Source organism: Tachysurus vachellii, chromosome 1 (genome assembly GCF_030014155.1).
Source record: "Tachysurus vachellii isolate PV-2020 chromosome 1, HZAU_Pvac_v1, whole genome shotgun sequence".
NCBI lineage: Eukaryota > Metazoa > Chordata > Actinopteri > Siluriformes > Bagridae > Tachysurus > Tachysurus vachellii.
In genome coordinates, this window is record NC_083460.1 from 24,639,476 (window position 1) to 24,661,316 (window position 21,841).

The 21,841-nt window shown below is 37.3% G+C and overlaps 1 protein-coding gene across 1 annotated transcript; it reads left to right on the top strand.

The window, feature by feature from the left end:
- The first annotated feature begins 5,420 nt into the window (after positions 1 to 5,420).
- itgb6 (integrin, beta 6) lies at positions 5,421 to 21,759 on the top strand. Its single transcript, XM_060879007.1, has 17 exons — positions 5,421 to 5,709; positions 8,014 to 8,083; positions 8,570 to 8,649; positions 9,536 to 9,734; positions 10,219 to 10,465; positions 10,620 to 10,785; positions 10,886 to 11,047; positions 11,180 to 11,275; positions 11,574 to 11,663; positions 12,445 to 12,579; positions 12,832 to 13,097; positions 13,183 to 13,334; positions 15,382 to 15,604; positions 16,279 to 16,373; positions 19,016 to 19,129; positions 20,072 to 20,238; positions 20,346 to 21,759. Exons 2-17 carry the CDS (start codon positions 8,029 to 8,031, stop codon positions 20,433 to 20,435), a joined length of 2,337 nt encoding a protein of 778 aa, XP_060734990.1. The 5' UTR covers positions 5,421 to 5,709; positions 8,014 to 8,028; the 3' UTR covers positions 20,436 to 21,759.
- The last annotated feature ends 82 nt before the right edge of the window (positions 21,760 to 21,841 follow it).

A 21,841-nucleotide genomic window follows, 5' to 3' on the forward strand; every position in this document is an offset into this window, starting at 1 on the left:
TTTAAAAAAAAAAAATACATTGGAATATCCAGTTGAATTCCCATATAGACAAGTATATCTTATAGAAATACCTCCAAACTATGAATTTAATTTGAATCCAGTACATTTTTCTCCATTCACGGGAGTTTTTGACGGGGGAAATATTGTTAATACAAAACAATAACAAATCCCAAAAATTCAATCGTCTCATTATATTTAAGCATTTACAGATTCAGAAATCCAAAGAAAATCAGATGAAATTTATACCCGAGTTATTGGATTGTATATTTTCAGCTGTGGTGTTGTTGTGTGTTTGTGTCAATGAGCAATGTAGTTTATTCATGGGAACAGTGTATAATACAAGAAAAACATTCACGTTCCTTGGCTGGGATTAGAGCTCCATGTGAAAAAGTATGGAATGCATATGCGTAGTGCAAGAATAAAAAAAATCCTACATTTGTGCAGAGAGAGAGAGAGAGAATGTGCATGGATAATGTGGGTTTATTAATCCATCACAGCTGCCATCATCGTCTGTGTGCTCTCCATCTTCTCTAAGCATATGGCCACGAGCGCCTACTGCTGTGCAGGACACATTTTTAATAGCTTTCTTCATCACAGTTACTCTCAAGAGCTCATAATCATGAGGAGAAACCAGACTTTTACCAGCAGGTGGTGCTCTATTGTTGGTTTACGAGTCACTGATATTACACAAGGAACAATCTTTTGACCCCCAGCTATAAGGACAATGTTGATACCTGATCTGAGGTTTGTTTTAAGGAGTGTATGTGGTGTAAGATTTTCTCTGCAGCTAGTGGATCCTCGTCTCTGCACCGCAGTGCAGTGTTGTTAAAGCCGCCTTTGTAATAGCAGCCTGCAGGGGTTTAGCTACAAATCCACAAGCTTAAGAAAAGCTGATGCCAGAGACTGGCAGGCACCATGTGTATATACTGTGTGTGTGTATAGATATACATATGTGCCTTGTACAGTGTGTGTGTGTGTGTGTGTGTGCTTGTACAGTATGTGTGTGTGGATATAAATATGTGTGCATGTACAGTGTGTGTGTGTTTGTGTATACAGTAGATATACATATGTATGCATGTACAGTATGTGTGTGTGAGTGTGCGAAATATTCCTAGCTCAAAAATGTGGGCTTGTGCTGTGTGTGTATGTATACAGTGTGTGTGTATGCATGTGTGTGTATAGATATACATATGTGTGCATGTACAGTATGTGTCTGTGTATAGATATACATATTTGTGCATGTGCAGTGTGTGTGTGCGTGTCTGTGTGTGTGTATATATATGTTTGTGCATGTACAGTGTGTGTGTACGTGTGTGTATAGATGTGTATAGATGTATATATACACATGCACACACTGCAGTACAGTGTACAGTGTGTGTATGTATAGATATACATATGTGTGGATGTACAGTGTGTGTGTGTGTGTGTGTATAGATATACATATGTGTGCATGTACTGTATGTGTCTGTGAATGTGTGCGTGTGTATGAGTGTGCGTCCCTCAGAGATATTCCTAGCTCAAAAATGTGGGCTTGTGCTGTGTGTGTGTGTGTATGTGAGTATCTGTGTGTGTCCTCAGGGATCTCACTAATTTCCTACTTGAAAAAAACGGGCTTGTGCATACACGTGTCTCGGTTACTCATTTGTCACAGACCCCAGACACACATATGACAGGAACCTAAATATATCTGAAAATATAATATGCACTGTATAAGTTTTCACAAAATACATTTTATATTTAACCAAACTACTTCAGAATAGATATCTATTTAAAAATTACTAAATAAATAAACAGTAAATAAACCTAGGTATGTTCGGTGACCAATCTTTCAATTTCAATTCAATTCCATTTATTTGTATAGCGCTTTTAACAATTCCCATTATCTCAAAGCAGCTTTACAGAAGTATGGAAACAGAAGAGAGAGAAGAAAGAAAGAAATATATAATAATAATAATAATAATAATAATAAGAAGAAGAAGAAGAAGAAGAAGAAGAAAAACAAGGATAAAAATAAATAAACGAATATATACAATTAAAGTTTAAAATTCATTTAAAATAATTAACTTCAAATTTAAAATACTCTATATCTATCCCTATCCCTAATCAGCAAGCCGGCGGCAAGAAAAATCTCCCTGAATAATCTTTCCTTCCTTGTTTTTTCTTCCTTATCTGTAGCTAACAGGTAACTGCTGTTTGTTTTGTAAAAGAATTTCTCTGTGAATAAATACCAGTTTTCCTTTATGTGATTTCTTTATGTACTGGAATCTACACTACTGCAATCGATATTTACATATCTATATACAGTATATAAATATACAGTATAATGTTATACAGCATCCGACAATATTTGATTGGCTTAGTCGTTTGCACCTTTGCCTCACACCTCTACCTTGAGTGCTTAGAGTTTGCATGTTCTCTCTGGGGGGTTTCCCATCGGGTGTTCCGGTTTTCTCCCCCAGTCCAAATACATGAGCTGATTGGCATTTCTAAATTGTCTGTTAGTGTGTGTATAGTATGTGATTGTGTCTTGTGATGGATTGCCACCCTGTCCAGTGTGTCCCAAGTCCACTGGGATAGACTCCAGGCTCCACATGACCCTACGTGGGGTAATGTACAGTATAGCCTGGAGTTCATCCCAGGGATGGAAAATAAACAGAGATATCTTAGAAAAAACATAAACACAATAAGTGTCACAAAACCTGCAATGTTAACAGGTGTGTGTGTGTGTGTGTGTGTGTGTGCCAGGGGATTTGGGTGTGTGGGTGACATTCTAAGTCTCCTGTCGTAATGGAAAATCTGTCAGTATGAAACTGACTGTTACTTACAGTGGAGATTCTTTATATAAGGCATTAACAATTCACCATCAAATATCACATTATATAAATATTACAATCTATATTGTTTTTTATTTTGTTTATTATTTCATGTAGATATTGTAGAGACTCCCTGTGTAAGTTACCATTATACAAATGATACCATATTAGAAAGAAACTGTATGTTAATATAAATGTCACACTAAACTCATGTCATACCTGCTGTTTTAGGAAAGTAATTAAACCACTCTGAGTCAATCAGATTCAACAGCACCGTAGTAGTAGTAAGCCATTTTGTGCCTCGCAATTTATTTATATGTTTAACACAGCTGGGAATCTTGGAATCTTAATTTACGCTTTATTTGAAACACTATACCAATACTGACCTCACTTTGTTCTTAAAGCAGCCTCATTTCTTGTGGCATCGATTCCACAAAGTTTCTGGTCCATGTTGACATGATTACATCACGTGATTAAATGCTGTAGATTTTTCAGGTGAACTTTCTTGCTGTGAGTCTCCCGTTCTAGCACATCCCAATAGTCCTCTACTGGATTCAGATCACTGAGTGGGAAGAAAACTGAACTTAGTGTCATGTTCAAGAAACCAGTTTGAGACGACTTGATGCACCTGGCACATGATGTGACATGGTGAATTATCATGCATGTCAATCTGCAGGCATTGCAAATTACCGTCACTTTGAGCTAATCGCTTATTTCCTCAAAAAATAACAGTTTCAGATTGCAAACCTTATTGTCTTGTGCCTACAGATGTTTAAATATCTGTATAATGAAATTCTTATTCTACAAGTTATACACTCCTACCTGGATACAGTGGAAAAATGATATAGATAACTCTTACATATTATAAAATGAGCACAACACACAATATGCTGTTTGTTTGTATGTTTGGTTTTTAATGCACACTAAGCAACTGAAAATGCTAGAAAACAATGTATGCCATCAAAAAGTGACATATTGCACATACACCACACTAAATTAGTTTTCTAAAGTTTTCTTAGCAAGTAAAAAATAATCAACTTCTTAAACATTGTAAACATCGCATGCAGTCAAAAAGTGATGTTGTGGGTGATATTGCAAGGACAGTCAAAGTCTGATATCAGTTCTGTCTATGATGCAGCATTGTAAATGTCAGTCATGAGCGAAGCATAAACCTAGACAAAAAAACCCTTCCTTCACTTAATATCATTTCAGGTTTTTTAACAAATGAGTGAACAAAAAGGCATTTTTTTCCTGATGTAGCTGTTACATATCAATATAATTTTCATGTTACTACAATAATATACTAATGTGTAATGAGTTGGAGAATTTACCCTCTTTTACTCCTTTATTTAAATATGTTGATCTGTGAATTATATATATATATTAAATATATTAAATAAAGGTCCGGATAAGTGACTGAAAGGTGATAATGCTTAACTTTCATGCTTCACCTTTAAATATTAGTTGCATATTTTTTTTGTTTAGTCTTTTTATTAATTTTTTTTTTTTTTTTTTTTTTTTGGGGGGGGGGGTGGTGATGAGTGAGTGAGTTGTTGTATTTAAGTAATTGAACTTCATAGATGTTAAACTCAAATCTTTATGTTATAGTTTAAGGTAATCAGTTGCTCATAACTCATAACTGATTGGAGTGAAGGTAATTCATCAGGTTCTACAGTGTGCAGCTTCAGCACACACTGATCTGGAGCTTCTGATTGTTAGATATCAACTTCTCACATCTCTGAAGTTCCATTTCTCTAAAGCTTCACAGCTGATGGGACACATGGTATATTCCCCTGTGGGAGGGTGAAGGTTAGGTATGTGAGATAGATTTCTGCATGTGGTATGTACCAGAGCAAATTTAAACCTTCTCATTACAAGCTCATGTTACAGATGTCCCCAAGACATATAATGATCAAATGTGGCTGAATTCATTTGAGCTAATTTTATTGCACTTTTGTGGTGTTTGAAGGATTTCCAAAGCTTCTGAAACCTGGTTAAATGTGAAAGTGGTTAAGCCAGTCACCTACGTACCATGTTGACATATAGATCACCTGATTGTGCATGTGCGTGTGTGTGGTTAGCTGTGTAGGTGTCACGTCAGACAATCACAGTACCCGAATATATCCTCTTCTCTCTTTAGCATGCATCTTTTCCTCTTTCTCTCTGCATCCATTTCATTCACGTAACATCTATCTGTCTCTTCCTCTCTGGCTCTGTATTTCACATTTCATCCACTGGCGCTGTCAGTCCTGAACAGCATGTTCAAAGGAATCAGTGCGATACACTTAAGCAGACAACTCACAATTGAAACCATGCACACACACATACACACCCATGCATTTTAACCATAAGAGACCAGACATTGGTCTAAAAAAACACCTGACTTGTACGTTCCATTAGAATCAGTTCTGCTTTTACCCAGACAGCCTAAACCACCAGCCTACGTTCCCTGAGAAAGACATACGAGAAAGACACACACACACCTCTCACACACTCACTGTCATTCCAATGACCTCCCTCTCTCAATAATGAAAGTAGCTTTTGAATGTGTGAGTGCATGTAGATAGACAGTTGCTGCTGTCATTTAAGGCTCTGAATTCTGTGTGTGTGTGTGTGTGTGTGAGAGAGAGAGAGAGAGAGTGTGTGTCTGTGTGTGCGCTCATGCTTGTGAGTAGGGGAGAGAGAGAGAAAGAGAGAGAGAAGCGTCATGCTCCATAAAGCTGCTCTGATACTCCAAGTTTAGTGTTACTCCAACACATACTGTTTTCTGGAAGGACATTCACACGCTGCACGTGACGGCTTCTCATTCGTCGATCCAGACTCCACTGTTTTCAGTGCATAATCACGGATCCAGTTTGCAGCCTGGACACTATGGTAGCCGAAGAGGCTCCCAGAGGTACGTAACCCTTAGAGGGATCATGACACTTAATTATATTTGATCAAATTAGAGGCCCATGTCATGCCATTTGTTGGATTTTGAAATGAGTTCATAGAGTATGATTTTTTTTTGAGAAGAAAGGATTGAGGCATGGAGAAGAGAATGGAGGAGAGACTAAAGGGGAGGATAAAAATTTGAAAGAGTAGAGGAAAGATGAAAGGAAAGGAAAAGATGGAAGAAATTAAAAAAATATTATAAATTATTAAAGGCTGCTTATATGTGCAATCTGGTAGCTTTATGATGCGTTTCACACACTGTAGTTCTTTTCCTATTTAATATTTTGTGTCGTAGTCTTTCATAAAATGAAAAATAGCGCATCAGAGGATTCCGGGTCAATCTCTATTAGCACTCGGTGTGTGTTTCCTACTTCTAATGTTAATCATTAAAGTTTTTGTCATTCTTTGGAATTAAAGCAACAATGAGCTGCTATCAAATTCTAGAAACTTGTCATGTTAAATATTAATGTTGCTTTATCTTTATTGGACTGGAGCTCAGTCTCAGACAAGCACGCTGATTCACGGCTGCCCCGGTCAGGTGTGGCTCAGAGTCACACACACCTGTTCTCATCCATACAGAATGGAATGTGCCTTAGTCAGCTTTGGAGAAAAGCCCCTCCAACCAAACTGTATCACATCAGCAAACATTGGAAATGTTGCATAGTTTGCGATAATGCTGTAAATTCCCAGTATATATTTCTGGTAGCGTGCTTTTCCAGACTTCAGTAAACCTTGTATCACCTTGACTAAATTCACTCTTGACCGATGAGGTGAGTTTATACCATGAGATGAACCGACTTTCAGTGAGTTTATACCATGCATTCAAATAATCTGTATGCAATAAGAATGATATCTCAGTCAGATCAAAAAAGGGTTTGCTGTTGATATGAAATAATTCAATAAATAGGAACAAATAGCCTTGTAAACTCTTAAATCTGACTATTTTAATCTGATTAAAAAAACTCACTGTGGTAATCATGTTTATTTACATCTTCCATCTTAGATTCTAGTGTTAAAGGTCATTAGGTCAGTCAGACAACAGGCCGGCCCAATCTCAATACAGATGAACGTTTGAACAAATGGATGGAAATGGTAAACAATTCATTACAATTACACATGTAACCAAAAACTGGACAAATCAATATTCATGAATAATTTTAATAAACATCAACTGACAATAGATAAGGAGTTCTGAGGTTGACATGGGTCTAAAGTAGGCTTTTGAAGGTCATTGCCTGAGGATCATCTGAGCTTCACCTGTGTGCAAAACATCTGTTTGCTGCTTCGGTATATCTTATAGTAGCTCTGCAGGTGAACCTGAACATGTTATGCATTACATCAGCCTTTACTCATCACACTTTCATATACTAGTTGAGACTAGTGTGACAGTAAAACTTTACTATAACCTTAAAACAAATTACTATAACTTTAACTCTTAACTCTTCATAGCATGAGACCAACCACATTCAATTCCTAGGTCTCAGGTTTCTGAAGATAAGGAAGTGAGAATTCATGCAGGTTTCCCAGACGTAAATTCCCAAGCTACTTTGCCAGCTACAGAAATTACAGCTAAATATAAAAAAAAAATAAAAAAAATCATGTAATGAGATAGCAATCATTATTATTACTACTAATGATGTTGTAATCAATGTTCATTGAATAACATGCTACTATAAACATGAGCAAATGTTTATTTCTTTTTATGAATATAAGTTTATTTCAGGGTTTTAAAAAAACACGCACACTATATATGTTTAATTAACAATAAAAACAACAACAATAACAACAACAACAATAATAATTATACCAACAACAGAAACTTCAACAAGAAAAACAATAATAAATACCCCCCCCCCCCCCACACACACACACACACACACACACACGCACAACTACTAATCATTATACTGTTATTACTGATTATTGTTTGTAATCGTTTGTAATCGATTATATTTATTATTATTTATTTTGTTTTATAACCTCATGTAAAATTATTTTACAATTTAATTTTTTTAATTTTGGGGGTTTTTTTTTTTGTCGCGCTCGAGCTTTTTATCTCTTTCTCGCGCTGTCTCACCTGGGCGGAAGTGCGGCCAGGTAACAAACAGATCCTGCCCACATTATACTTCCCTCCAGGTGAGACAGAAGTACCTGCGTATTCCAGCGTCATCCACTTCACCCACTTAGCCTAGCTTTTCCTATAACCTGGTTAATTCCTTCACAAAACGATAAGAACTCGACTTGTCACCATTTCTCACCTATACAGCAACCTTGAGGACTAATGGGGATTGTTTTACTGATCCTTTTTCTTCACTACTGGCTTAGTGCAGTAGAAGGTAAGACACTTTATCTTGTTTGATTAACTGTAAAGTACAAGCTTTGCATTGTAGATGAGCTGTTTTGGTGTTTAACCATTGAATTACCCCTTCATCTTCATCCCATTGCTTTATTATTGCCGGTCTTGCTAATGTTTTGTCATCACACACAGCGCGTGCCAGAGCATAGAAATAAACACAGCCCTGAATTTAAGGGAAAAAACTTTTTATCTTTTTATGTGCAAGATTATAATCTGATTATTATCAATTCTAGATTATGATATCTGAATTATAATTCAGATATCTGTTTTTAAGAATATAATGCTGGATTCGTCCCAGCAGTTTTATTTGTTTTTTTTTTGTCAGTATCAAAGACATTGTATAGTGCATGAATTTGAAGGGCAATGAAAGGGTTCATTTGATCAGTCTGGGTAGAGAAAGTTGAGTTTCGTGACAGAAATGAACCGCAGTGCCACAGTTTTTTGTTTGTGCAACTCTGGTGTTCAGGCAGCTGTGGGGCGGAAGGCGCGCGGACGTGCGGCGAGTGCGTGCAGCTGGGGCCGCAGTGCGCGTGGTGCTCTCTACAGGTACGCGCACTGCACCTCTGGTTTACTGCTATTTCTGTAATAGACTTTAAACACAGCATCATCGATTTAAGGAGTACCACCTCCTTTAGTTTAAAATAAATAAATAAATAAATAATCACCATTGTGAAGTGTCACATAAAGAATTTTGTTCAACTAAAAGCCATTCCTTTAAATAACTTTGTATATATAGATTATTATTATTATTATTATTATTATTATTATTATTATTATTATTATTGTTGTTGTTGTTGTTGTTGTTATTATCGTTGTTGTTATTGTTGTTGTTGTTGCTGTTATTATTATTATTATTATTATTATTATTATTATTATTATTATTATAACATTTATTGTCATATGCACAGTGAGGTTTGAGGTTTCCCTGTACAATGAATTTCTTTCTTTGCTGTGTGCAGTGAATGCAAGACTCATGCAACACAAACATGCATACACACAAACATAATAAATAAACCTAGGCTGCAGGAATAGAAATAAAGACTACTAGAAATATGCACTATGTACATCTATACATGGAAATGTAGATGTATGTGCATAGTAGTAGAGTAACGTGCAAACTGAGTGCAACTGCATGATAAAAGTAGTAATGTTAACAGTTTGATTACAAATAAGCAATGGTGATAATAGCAGCAGTAACATTAACACATATACATTGATAATAATGCTAACAATAACATTAACAAATGTGCAGACTGAGATGAAACAATTCAGTCCATCTATTATATATAGAAGATTATTTAAGATATTTCACACTAATGTTTTAATTTCATGGGTGATATTAAGGCCTGTTTTTGTCAAAAAATGAAAAATGGAATACAATGAACTGATGTTTGTGCAGCAATGCAATTACATAATTTTTACTTGTCAACAGAATTTCACAGATTCTTTAGTGGTGAGCGAGCGCTGCGGTACGCGTGAGGACCTTCTCCTACAGGGATGTCCGCAAGAGTTCATGCAGTTCCCAGTGAACACTATGGAGCTTCTGGCTGACAGGCCGTTAGGGAAAAGTGCAGGCTCCACTAATGTGTCCTACATTTCACCACAGAGGATGACACTCAGACTTCGGCCAGGTGAATTTACAAAAAATGCAGATTTAAACAGTTCTGAACCCATTAAAAGAAAAATATACACATTAATATATAGGCCACCATGTACAAGCATTATGGCTTACCGGCAACTCGTCATAGTAGATACATGCATGTTTTTGCGAGGTGGGTGTAAAGCAAAGATTTCAGAGGAACCCATGCAGACAACAATCCAAGTTTAGGATCAAATTGGCAACCATGGAGCTTTGAGTATAATTTTTCTTCCTTTAGAAGCTAAGAGGAAGTCTAGACTTAGCATTTTATATAATAATAAATACAAAGACATTTAGTAAACACTTTCACTGTTTGGACACAAAATGAGCAGTTATTAAGATAATATGTTTTTAGCATTATCTACTTTATATACTAAATGAAAATCATTATATCTCAGGCTTTGGCAAAAGAAGCATAAGAACCTGCTTTAAGAGTTTTAGTATGTGAAGTTTCCGTTTCTCCCTTTCTACACCAGGAGCCCAAGTGAACTTTCAAGTAAAAGTACAACAATCAGAAGACCATCCAGTTGATATCTATTATCTTATGGACCTCTCAGCTTCGATGACTGATGATCTGCAAAGCATCATAAACCTGGGGTCGACTCTTTCCAAAGAAATGGCAAGCCTCACAAGTAATTTTCGATTGGGATTTGGTTCGTTTGTGGAGAAGCCAGTTCTGCCATACATTAAAATTACTCCAGAGGAGCTGGCGAACCCCTGCAGGTAATTGTTCCTATAGCTTATTAACTGCTTATTAAGCTGATTGTTTCATTTTACAATAACTATGTTTTATAGAACCACCTTGATTCTATGCAATATGCACCCGATGAAGATTAAAAAGAATATTTCATTAGTATGGCATTATTTTGTTCTACAGAAGTGTAGATAATGTCTGCCTGCCCACATTCGGATACAAACATGTCCTTCCTTTGACAAGCAGTACGGACCAGTTTAAAAAAATCGTTTCTGAACAACGCGTCTCAGCAAACAATGACATTCCAGAGTGCGGCTTTGATGCCATCATGCAGGCAGCAGTGTGTGGGGTGAGGCATTTTTTAATCCCACACATGCACTGGACACACTGGGCCTTTGCTCTTCTAAAAGGAATCTTTTTTGTGTCTAATAAAAACATACTTCCGATAGGATAAGATTGGGTGGCGGAATGATTCCATGCGCTTGCTGGTTTTTGCAAGTGATGCAGATTCTCATTTTGGGATGGACAGCAAAATGGCTGGCATCGTCATTCCTAATGATGGACAATGCCACCTTGACAGCAACAATGAGTATTCCATGGCAGACCACTTGGTAAGGTGAAGCCTATATTCACCTAAACTGTCAACGTGAAAATTGATGATGATAATATATAAACACAATAAAATATATAACATTTACTTCTTATTCAGACATTACATGGTTATGATTCTTTGTCCTGCTTAGGAGTATCCAACTTTAGGACAGCTTATAGACAAGCTGGTGGAAAACAACATCCTCCTCCTATTCGCAGTGACAGAAAATCAGAGACAAACCTACGAGGTGAGATCAAGATCAGGTTTTTTGTGTTTACAACGAAGCACACAGCGCAGAGGTAAAAGGTTGTCTATCCTGAGGATAAGTTCCATGTATCACTGAAGATTATATACATGTTGCGTTTGTATGCCTTATTAAGTCTTGTTTTCGACATGCTCAAACAAGATCACATCATTGATGAGAAAAAATTCTTTCTTTCTAAGCTGTCTTATGCTTACTTTAGGTATCTAGATACCTACCTTCTTCATTCCACAATAAAGTGATTGTTTTTATGTGGATTTTTTGTTTGCCCATTTTGAAACAGAGCTATGCAAATCTAATTCCTGGCGCAACTGTGGGTGTGTTGGAAAATGATTCCCGGAACATTCTTGAACTGATCTTGACTGCATATAAGGTACAGTAGCTCTTTGTATTTGGCTAGATACCTTTCTTAACTGTGTTGCAACAGGTTAGGGGTATCAGGGTAAAAGGTTGTAACACTCAGTTAATAAGCAAGGTATTCAAACTCGCAGTCTCAGTCTGGTGTGTTAGAAATCTTAGTAGTCGTGTTGACTTCCAGAACCACAATACTGCAATAGAAAACTTGTTGTTAATACAATGTGCAAAGGGAACTCGAGTCATGAAGCACTTGGACTTGAATGAATATATTTTTTCATATAGGTGAATGTGGGTGCATTCATTATTCAGGTGCTCACTGGTTTTTCCATCTTTCGTGCTTCTTCTCTTTCCTTCTATTTGTCTGAGTCTTAACGTTCACAGAGCATGTCTGCACTTGTCTTCTCTAGGCTGTTTGATCTTAAAATTTTTGTTCCTTCATCCCCCACTCCCTCATTCCTTCTTCCTCTCTAATAACTTGCTTCATCCCATCTGTTAGGACCCTGACTCATTATTGAGACCGGGTGTCCTGTCTTTGTGTCTGTGTCTATAACAGTGTCACACTTTATTGTCACTTGAATAAATAAAGGTCTAGGGGAGAGTGTGGCTTTTCTGCATCTCTTTCCTACTAAGTGGGGCTTTTCAACAGCATTTATTGTGTTTATGTGACTTTTTCATCCTGTACCTGTATATACATATGCATATATACATATAAAGGACAGATTAGCTGTTTTAATTTTTAATTCAAATAATACATTTTGGATTCCTGGTGTGAGGTGTCTGGTGTGTTGGATTTTTAGGAGTTGAGGTCCGAGATTGAGATGGAGGTTCTGGGGGACACTGAAAATCTCCAGATTTCCTTCACAGCTTTCTGTCCAGATGGTACAGTCCATCCTGGGCTTAAACACTGCTCAAATGTCAAAGTTGGAGACACAGTGAGTTCTCAGTTATTTCTATATCAGACTAAATAGAAGTGTAACACAACAGAAAAATAATTCTCCTCCATCTGTCATTAGTGAATGTTAATTTGGGGAAATGAAGACCTTAATTGTCCTTGAGTAGTCAAGGAGTATTAGAATATGCTGTAGTGGGAGAAGCGCAGAAAGTTTTGCTTAACATTTTATATCTAATCAGACAAGCAGGCATTCTGTTTCTGTGAACATAAAGGAAAAATATTCCCCTCTCAGGTGTTTTTTAATGTGACGGTGGAGCTGGACAGCTGCCTGGACGCTCCACATCATTTCTCACTGCGGCCCGTGGGTTTCCAGGACACACTGGAGGTGGAACTGGAGCCACTGTGTTTGTGTGATTGCCAGAGGACCCCTGAGCTGAACAGCACACACTGCAATGCAGGACGAGGAGCTCTGGAGTGTGGTACTTGTATATGTGACCCTGGGTTCGTAGGCCCCAGGTGTGAGTGTGCAGAGGAAAAAGGTCAAGTCATTGACTGCAGGTGAGAAGGGTCACCGATAGATAACCTGTTACTGCTGGTACATTTACCACATACATTCACTTAATGAATTGTGATACTTGTACAGGGCCCACGATGGTGCAGAAGTGTGCAGCGGCCAGGGCGAGTGCTTTTGCGGCCAGTGTGTGTGCAACCCATCCAGCTTCGGGCTCCTGTATGGAAAATATTGCGAGTGCGACAACTTCTCCTGCCTCCGATTCAGAGGGAAGCTGTGTGGAGGTCAGTAACAGGAGCAATGGAAAAAAAAAACAGAGAGATTCAACAGAAAGCACAATATACCAGAGTGTGTAGGGAGGAGTCTATGTGATCTCTCACTCGACAGAACGTTAATGAAACAAAAACACCCTGGTAATTACATGCAGTCTTAACACCCACATTAATGTTTTATGCAGGGAGTTAAGGATACATTTAGCTCAGCGTCCCAGTTCTGCCAAGCAGCTGGCAGAGAGTGTTGATTATTCAGTAGCACAGACTGTATCAGGATCTGTATATTTACAATATAGAAAGAATGCTAGCAGGAAGATTCTTCGTTCTTGAATCTGTCCAGTTGAGTTCACGTCATCACTAAGCATGTATATGAAAGCGTAGAGAGCTGATTAGAGTTTTGAATGTTAGAGATAGAGCGAGGTGCCCTGATACCCCTTTATATAAGGAAGGATCCTTATATAAGGATGGTCACACTCTGCAATAAAAAATTGCCAAAGATCAATTTATAGCAACTTGTAAGACATGTATGTTTGTAACACAGATTTTATTTGGTCACAAAGTGAAGTTTGACATTTCTATTATGATGACTAGCACATAAATAGAATATTATTAAATTGCTTTATTAAATGCATGAAAGTATCATAGTTTATATTATTTAAGTCATTCACAGAGTTTCTTCCTAAGGGTGCATAATACAGGAAAGTGTCAATAAAATATATTCATTCTGCTCAAGTACTTGATACAACACGTCTTTTTTACCTTCTTAATAATTAAGTTTGCACAATAAGAAATTGTCTTAAAACTATGACTGACTTTCTTATTAATACAGATGATCATTTACACCTCTGATGAAAATCTGTACTCTTTTCCTCTTCCTGTTTTATATTCACAGTATATTTTAAACAGCTTAAATGAATGGCTTTAATCTACATTTTCTTTTCGGTTCAGTTTTTGTTACGCTTCCGAGAGTCTCCTAACGACTATCAAGAGAAATAAGCACAAATCTCATTTCCGTATTATTTCCTCCCCCTGATTTGCACATCACGTTTCACACTACTCCTTTTGCCTAAATCACCTTCAACTGTGACTGCACTCTAATAACTGCACACGTAGTTTATCACGTTGTGGACTTAATAGTATTACGTTAAACATTTCCATTTTTATTAAAAATAAGCAACTTTTGACACAATAATCCAAGCAATATTAAGTCATTTGTATAAATTTAATGACCTCATCAAATGGCCTCATATATATATTTCATTATGAGATATATCATGAAATGTATACTGTATATTTAAATGACGTATGGTATACATTTGCCTCAACACATTGTAGTGTCTAACCCCTTCTAACACCTGAAACCTATTATATTCTGCTATTTCAGCTAAAGTGAAATAGTGGTCAGTCCAAATACGAATATAATTATCTGCTGGAAAAAAAGGAAATGATGTAGGAAGTAAAAGACGCACCTGTATCTCATAATGTTTACTTTTACTTTGTGCCAACTTTATCTAGATGGACTTTGACCTGCAAGTACAAAACAAGAAGACAGAGCTAGGGTCAGTTTGTAGTAATACTTATTACTTGTGGCGCTCATGCTAGACTTTTGCCTTGCTGTTTTCTTAATTCTTTTGGTGGTAATTTATTTTCTTCTCTCTCCTTGCTAGACTTTTTTTTTGTAATGCCACACAATGGTAATCGAGGTCAAGAAACATGCAACATAACTTTTTTTTTAAATTTATTTACTTAAACAATTCCTTGTTAGTGAATCTTTGAATTAAATCTCTTCTAAGGTTGTAACCTTAAAAGGATAAGGTGACTCATATAGCAGGTTGTATTATACAGAAGAGGGGCAATGGTTTCAGGATTATATTACAGGAATGCAATTTAAGTGAATCAGACATCCTGTAAAAGCACAAAAAGAATCAGTATGAGTAACTGGACGTAATAACAAACCTGTAGAAGTTACAACCTTGAGTAATTTATAAGTAACAATGTGGATATATTTCAAAACCATAGCAATAAATCTGTACCTGTGTTTGTGTGTGTTTGTGCTCAGGTCATGGAGAGTGCGACTGTGGTGAGTGTGTGTGTCATGAGGGATGGACAGGCGAATATTGCAACTGCAGCACAAGCACACACACCTGTGAGTCAGCGGATGGGACAGTCTGCAGCGGCCGTGGAAAGTGTGTATGTGGGAAGTGCGAGTGTTCTGTTCCCGGAGCTTCAGGGGATAAGTGTGAGAAGTGCGCTACATGTGGAGATGTCTGTAGCTCAACCAGGTATATACACCTATTTTTTTTTTACATAGAAAAACACTGTACTTCAAGAAAGCAAATATATTTGTCTATCTCTCATTATGTGTTTATGAATGTATACATGCATACTGTATACACTCACCAGCCAATTTATTAGGAACAAGCGTTCCTAAAAAACATTCTTTACAATCGTGCTGAGCTAGAGCATCTCAGAGCACATCAGCGAATCTAGCAGATGGGCTACAACAACATAAGGGCACAGGTTCACCTAAATTGGACAGCTGAAGACTGGAAAAATATCATGCAATATTAATGATATACATGGTCAAAGTCACTGAATTTAGTCCTTGTTTCTCACACATGCATTTGATTTGAACATTAACTGAATGTTTTGTCCTGTATATTTTTTGTACTACTGGCTATTAAATACACACAATTGAACAACATACAGTATCTGTGTGTACTGTATGTTTCAGTCTCATGTTCCATTTGATCAGAAACAAGGTGAAAACACATCATACAAAGGGGGGCTCCTTTCCCCTTTCTTAAAGTCCAGCAATGTTAGAAAGGGGCAAAGAATAAGACAGGAAGATGCGTTCACACAAGAAAAGTGTCCGAATGTTTCTTCATTCAACAAACACTAAAACAATCTTTCTCTTGAGATAAATCTGGCGTGCATGTGTGTGTGTCTATCATAGGTCTTGTGTGGAGTGTTACCTGAAAACTGATGAACCCTCCGAAGAGTGTGCCTATAAGTGTAACACTGTTCATACCACTGTCACCAATTCTACAGGTCAGTGTACAACGGCTTTTCGTTTCATCTTTTTATCATTTCATACAACATCTATTCCTACTCCTAAATAGTAATCTTTTTATTCTGTTTTTTAAATTTGTACATATCTTTGAAATATAATTCAAAGGTTTACTTGCACAGGATTTCAGGATTCAAAGGTTTACTTGCACACAATTTCTCACTATAACTGTGCAACGAGCTATTTATAACACATAACACACGTGACAAACTTGACGTAAAACGAACTCCATGAACTGCACTGTTCTTTGTGGAAGTCACAATAGCTAACTTGATATGAATAGAGGTTAAAAAAAAACACTGTGACAGTTTTCTGAGTTTTTCCAGATATCATTTAAGTTACACACAGATACACATGCTATAAATTAGACCTTTTGACACTTAACAAAGATGTACAAGCCACTCATGCTATTGAGCTTTTGTTGGGCCTCAGTGAATACAAGCCCATCAAGTGTCTTGACAAGAACAGGCCGTTATAAGAGCCCTCAGTCTGTAGCAGAAAACACAGTGTGTGAAGCTGTATCAGTAGTTTCCAACTGAGACATATATTGCAGAGACACAAAACACTGCCAGTCATCTGGGGGGGACTTCACTGGAAGTCTGAAAAGTTGAGAACTCTTTCCTCTTACCATGAAACTGATGACCTAATGCATGTCAATAAAGTATTCTATTGTATCTATTTAAATATATTAATGTCCTGAGTGATACTGTATATATATATATATATATATATATATATATATATATATATATATATATATATAACAAATATTAGCGGTTATATAATATAATGGTTTTAAATGGGGGGGGGGGGCACGGTGGCTTAGTGGTTAGCACGTTCGCCTCACACCTCCAGGGTTGGGGGTTCGATTCCCGCCTCCGCCTTGTGTGTGTGGAGTTTGCATGTTCTCCCCGTGCCTCTGGGGTTTCCTCCGGTTACTCCGGTTTCCTCCACCGGTCCAAAGACATGCATGGTAGGTTGATTGGCATCTCTGGAGAAATTGTCCGTAGTGTGTGATTGCGTGAGTGAAGGAGAGTGTGTGTGTGCCCTGTGATGGGTTGGCACTCCATCCAGGGTGTATCCTGCCTTGATGCCTGGTGACGCCAGAGATACGCACAAGGCACAGGCTCCCCGTGATCCGAGGTAGTTCGGATAAGCGGTAGAAAATGAGTGAGAGAGAGTGAGAGGGTTTTAAATGGTTAAAGAGCACAATGTTCATTGATAAATTAAGAATTGTAATTGTTGGAAAATTGCTGTGGTGAAAAATCAAATATAAGTCATCCCTGGAAAATAACTTGCTTGTAAGAGGCACATGCAAATCCCACTGTCCTAACATTGAATATTTTCCTATCATAAAACGTCTGTCACAGTTTATTCCTTACATAAATTACAGCATGTTCCTACAAGTTGATCAGCTGAACTTTGGTGAACTCTGGTCTCTATGTATACATAGTGGAGCTTGCCTCAGTTGTAACATTTGATAATTAACATCAATATTAATATTAGCATCAGAATTTTAATTATGGTCTTAGTTCAAAATGGTCTTATTTGGTTTATTATTACTAAAAGAAAAGTGTTTTTTGTTAGTTATTACTGGTATATAAATGATGCAATACCTTGTTTGTTCATGTAAAATAATGCATTAAATAATGTCATGACTTAATACGCATACCATAATACATTATATTGCCAAATGCTTTTGGAGGTCTGCCTTAATGACAACCCATTCTTAATCCATTGGGTTTAATATGGAGTTGTCCCTCTCTTTGCAGCTATAACAGCTTCAACTCGGGACAACTTGGGAAGGCTTTTCACAAGGTTTAGGAGTGTGTTTTTGGGAATGTTTGACCATTTATCTAGAAGCGCATTTGTGAGGTCAGGCACTGATGTTAGACGAGAAGGCCTGGCTTGCAGTCTCCGCGCTAATTCATCCCAAAGGTGTTCTGTCGGGTTGAGGTCAGGACTCGGTGCAGACCAATTTGCTTCCTCCAAACCAAACTTGCTCATCCATGTCTTTATGGACCTTGCTTTGTGCACTGGTGTGCAGTCATGTTGGAAAAGGAAGGGGCCATCCTCAAACTGTTCCCACATAGTTGGGAGCATGAAATTGTCTAAAATGTCTTGGTAAGCTGAAGCATTAAGAGTTCATTTCACTGGAACTTAGGGGCCAAGCCCAACCCCTGAAAAACAACACCACACCATAATCCTCCCCCCACCAAAGGTTACACGGCACAATGCAGTTAGGCAATACTCTTCTCCTGGCAACCGCCAAACCCAGACGCATCCATCGGTTTGCCAGACAGAGAAGCGTGATTCATCACTCCAGAGGACACCTTTCCACTGCTCTAGAGTCCAGTGGCGGTGTGTTTTACACCACTGCATCTGACGCATTGCATTGAAATTGGTGATGTAAGGCTGGGATGCAGCTGCTCAGCCATGGAATCCCATACCATGAAGCTCTTTACGCACATTGAGCTAATCTGAAAACCACACAAAGTTTGGAGGTGTGTAGCTATTGACTCTGCAGAAAGTTGCAGAGTTAATAGCTATAGCCTGTTTGCTTTGTCTTATGTTTGTCTTTTGTAATTAATAACTCACAAACACAATGTTTTTCTTCTTTTAGACATAGATGAGAGCCACGCAGTGTTGTGTGCTCTCCGAAGTGAGAACGAATGTCTGATCTCCTTCACATTAGTCGGTGGTGAAAAAGGCAGCACTGTGTACAAGCTCAGGCTTGGTAAGCATCCTCTCATCTCATTTGCTCACCCTATCATTACCATTACCATTTCCATTTGGCAGCTGCTTTAAGCCAAGCTTACTAAATAAGAAGCAGAAGTGAATCTGGGCATACAGATTTTAAAGAAGTTGACATTGAAACAAATGTGGCAAAACTTCCCACCAGAAACCAGTGCACTGATATTTGTCGGAAGAACTGAATAAGCCTCACGTAAGCCTCACTGAATAAGCCTCAACTGAACTAACCACACGTGAACACACTAACTCAGAAACACAGAGAAAACTAAGCTTTTGTAACTAAGTGTTGCAGTAGGTGCTAGCAGTAGTCATAAAACTGTCCATACATTAAAGAAGGCAGAGCAAGGAACTTTATTAATGTTATTAACAAATTATAACAACACCAGGATATACACTCACCGTCCACTTTAATCATGTGATCATCATTTAATCATCAGAATAGGGAAAAGAATGCTTTTGGTATCAGATGGGCTAGTTTGAGTATTTGAGAAGCTGCAGATGTCCTGGAAACTTCAAACACAACAGTTTTTAAAGTTTATACAGAATGGTGCAATAAACAAGTTCTGTTGGTGGAAACTCTGGAAATAAAAAAGGTTGTTGATAAGAGAGGTCGATTGGTTCAAGCTGATAGGAAATAATCACTTTTAACCACAGTGGTGAGCAGAAAAGCTGTTTTTGTTTTGCAGCATTCTGTGTAAACTCTTTTTACTAGGAAAAAATCCCAGGAGATGGTTTATGATTGCATAAATGAACAAGTATACAGGAAGTCCTAATAAAGTGACCAGTGAGTGTGCACATCCATAATTGGAGAAACTGCAGAGGGTGTCATTTACAATAAGCCAGTTAAATATAATAAAAATATAATAATAAAAATATGCTCATATGGGTCACTGTTAAAAAGTGTGCTTGTGTGTATGTCTTGCAGATTGCCCTAAGCCTCTAAATATCGCCATGATCGCTCTGGGTGTTTGTATGTCTGTACTCACTATTGGCATTATACTTGCGGTGGTTTGGAAGCTTTTTATATATGTCCACGACCAAAAGGAGGTTGCTAAGTTTGAGGCAGAGAGAACAAAAGCAAAATGGCAATCGGTAAGTAATTCATGATTTATTTTGAAATGTTGGAACGAAAATGTCTTATTTCTAATAAATTGTATTTACTCATTTATTCTTTAACATTTGCATATTTTCCTTTGCAGGGCACAAACCCTCTTTTCCGAAGCTCAACATCGACATTTAAGAATGTAGCATATAAACATACAGTTAGACAGAGAGATGTTATCTGCTGACAAGTCTAAAGGACAAAGTAACATAATCTACTGACTGTAAATTATTTTTCATCGTGTGGTGTGTTCCTATGTGTAAATATATGTGTGACTTTGTTTTTTGTTTTTTTTTGGAGTATTTTTTCAGAGCCATGCTATGGGAAATATTTTATACTGTTAATATATTTGCTGCTAAATGAAGTCAGCAAATGAGAATTGTTAACGAACTTTGATAAAAAAAAAAAATTAAAAAAAAACTGAGTGAAGTAGATGTATAAACAATGTATATTTTCATTTTTGGGGAAAAATATTTAAATTTATTGATTATTACTCAGTGGAATCAGCTGAAATTGCACACTCTAGAGTTCTTTTTAAAAGTTTTTTCTTTTTATTGCTCGAAGCAATACTTTTGCCCTGTGTGTGCAGAGTTTGTGTATTCTCCCTTTGGGGGTTTCCTCTAGGTACTCTGGTTAGGTACCCCATCAGCCCAAAGACATGAGTTATAGGCTGACTGGCATCTCTAAATTGTCCATAGTGTGTGAATTAGTATGTTAGGTTCCCCATGACCCTGTGTAGGATAAGCAGAAATAGAATGGATAGATGGATGGATGGATGGATGGATGGGTGGGTGTATTTTAGAGGCTAGTGTATATTTCATGAGTTTGTGTTATAAACTTATCGAAAGAAATAGGAGACAAGATAAAAAGTGAAAAACAAAAACATTTTTTGATGGGTCGTCTAACTAAAAAACTTTTTTTGTGGTTTTAAGTATTGAAATGTTTAAATGTAGAGGATGTCATGACTACTGCATGTAAATGTTGACTCATTGTTTTAGCTGGAAGTTTACACAAAGTTTAGGTTTGCGTAAATAGTTGTTCAAAGTGGGCTGAATAGTACGCAATCTTGGACGATTACGTTTACCATTTTGGGTTTAAAGTTTAAGGTTTGCAGATATAAACATCTTTGTAACATCATCATCTGTCATTGTAATCAAAGGTGTTGATACTTTGATTATATGCTAATGCTAACTACTGTAAGTCATAACACTGGACATATCGGGTTAGCATTCACCTACAAGACTTTCAGATTGTTATGTTGTGGTTTGTGAGTGTGTGTCTGTGAGTGTGTGTGTCTGTGAGAGTGTGTCAGGGTGTGTGTGTGTCTGTGTGTCTCTGAGTGTGTGTGTCTGTGAGAGTGTTTCTGTGTGTGTCTCTGAGTGTGTGTGTCTTTGTGTGTATGTTGCCTATATGATACACTGAGGCTGATACACTGAGGCAGAACCATGTGCTGTTTTAATGTCCTAAGTTAAATTTTCAACCTCAAATAAAGTTGTATTTTTGCTGGCAAAGCTCTTTTCGCACTCTTATTCATATATATTATATTAACTCTTATCCATATACTTTATATTAACAATAAAAGACAAACGCTTT

Bases quoted from the DNA above. Each gene is read 5' to 3' on its own strand.
- itgb6 (XM_060879007.1), top strand. From the start codon at position 8,029: ATGGGGATTGTTTTACTGATCCTTTTTCTTCACTACTGGCTTAGTGCA. The intron at 9,735-10,218 runs GTGAATTTACAA...TTTCTACACCAG, and splicing joins GACACTCAGACTTCGGCCAG to GAGCCCAAGTGAACTTTCAA. The intron at 10,466-10,619 runs GTAATTGTTCCT...TTTGTTCTACAG, and splicing joins GAGCTGGCGAACCCCTGCAG to AAGTGTAGATAATGTCTGCC.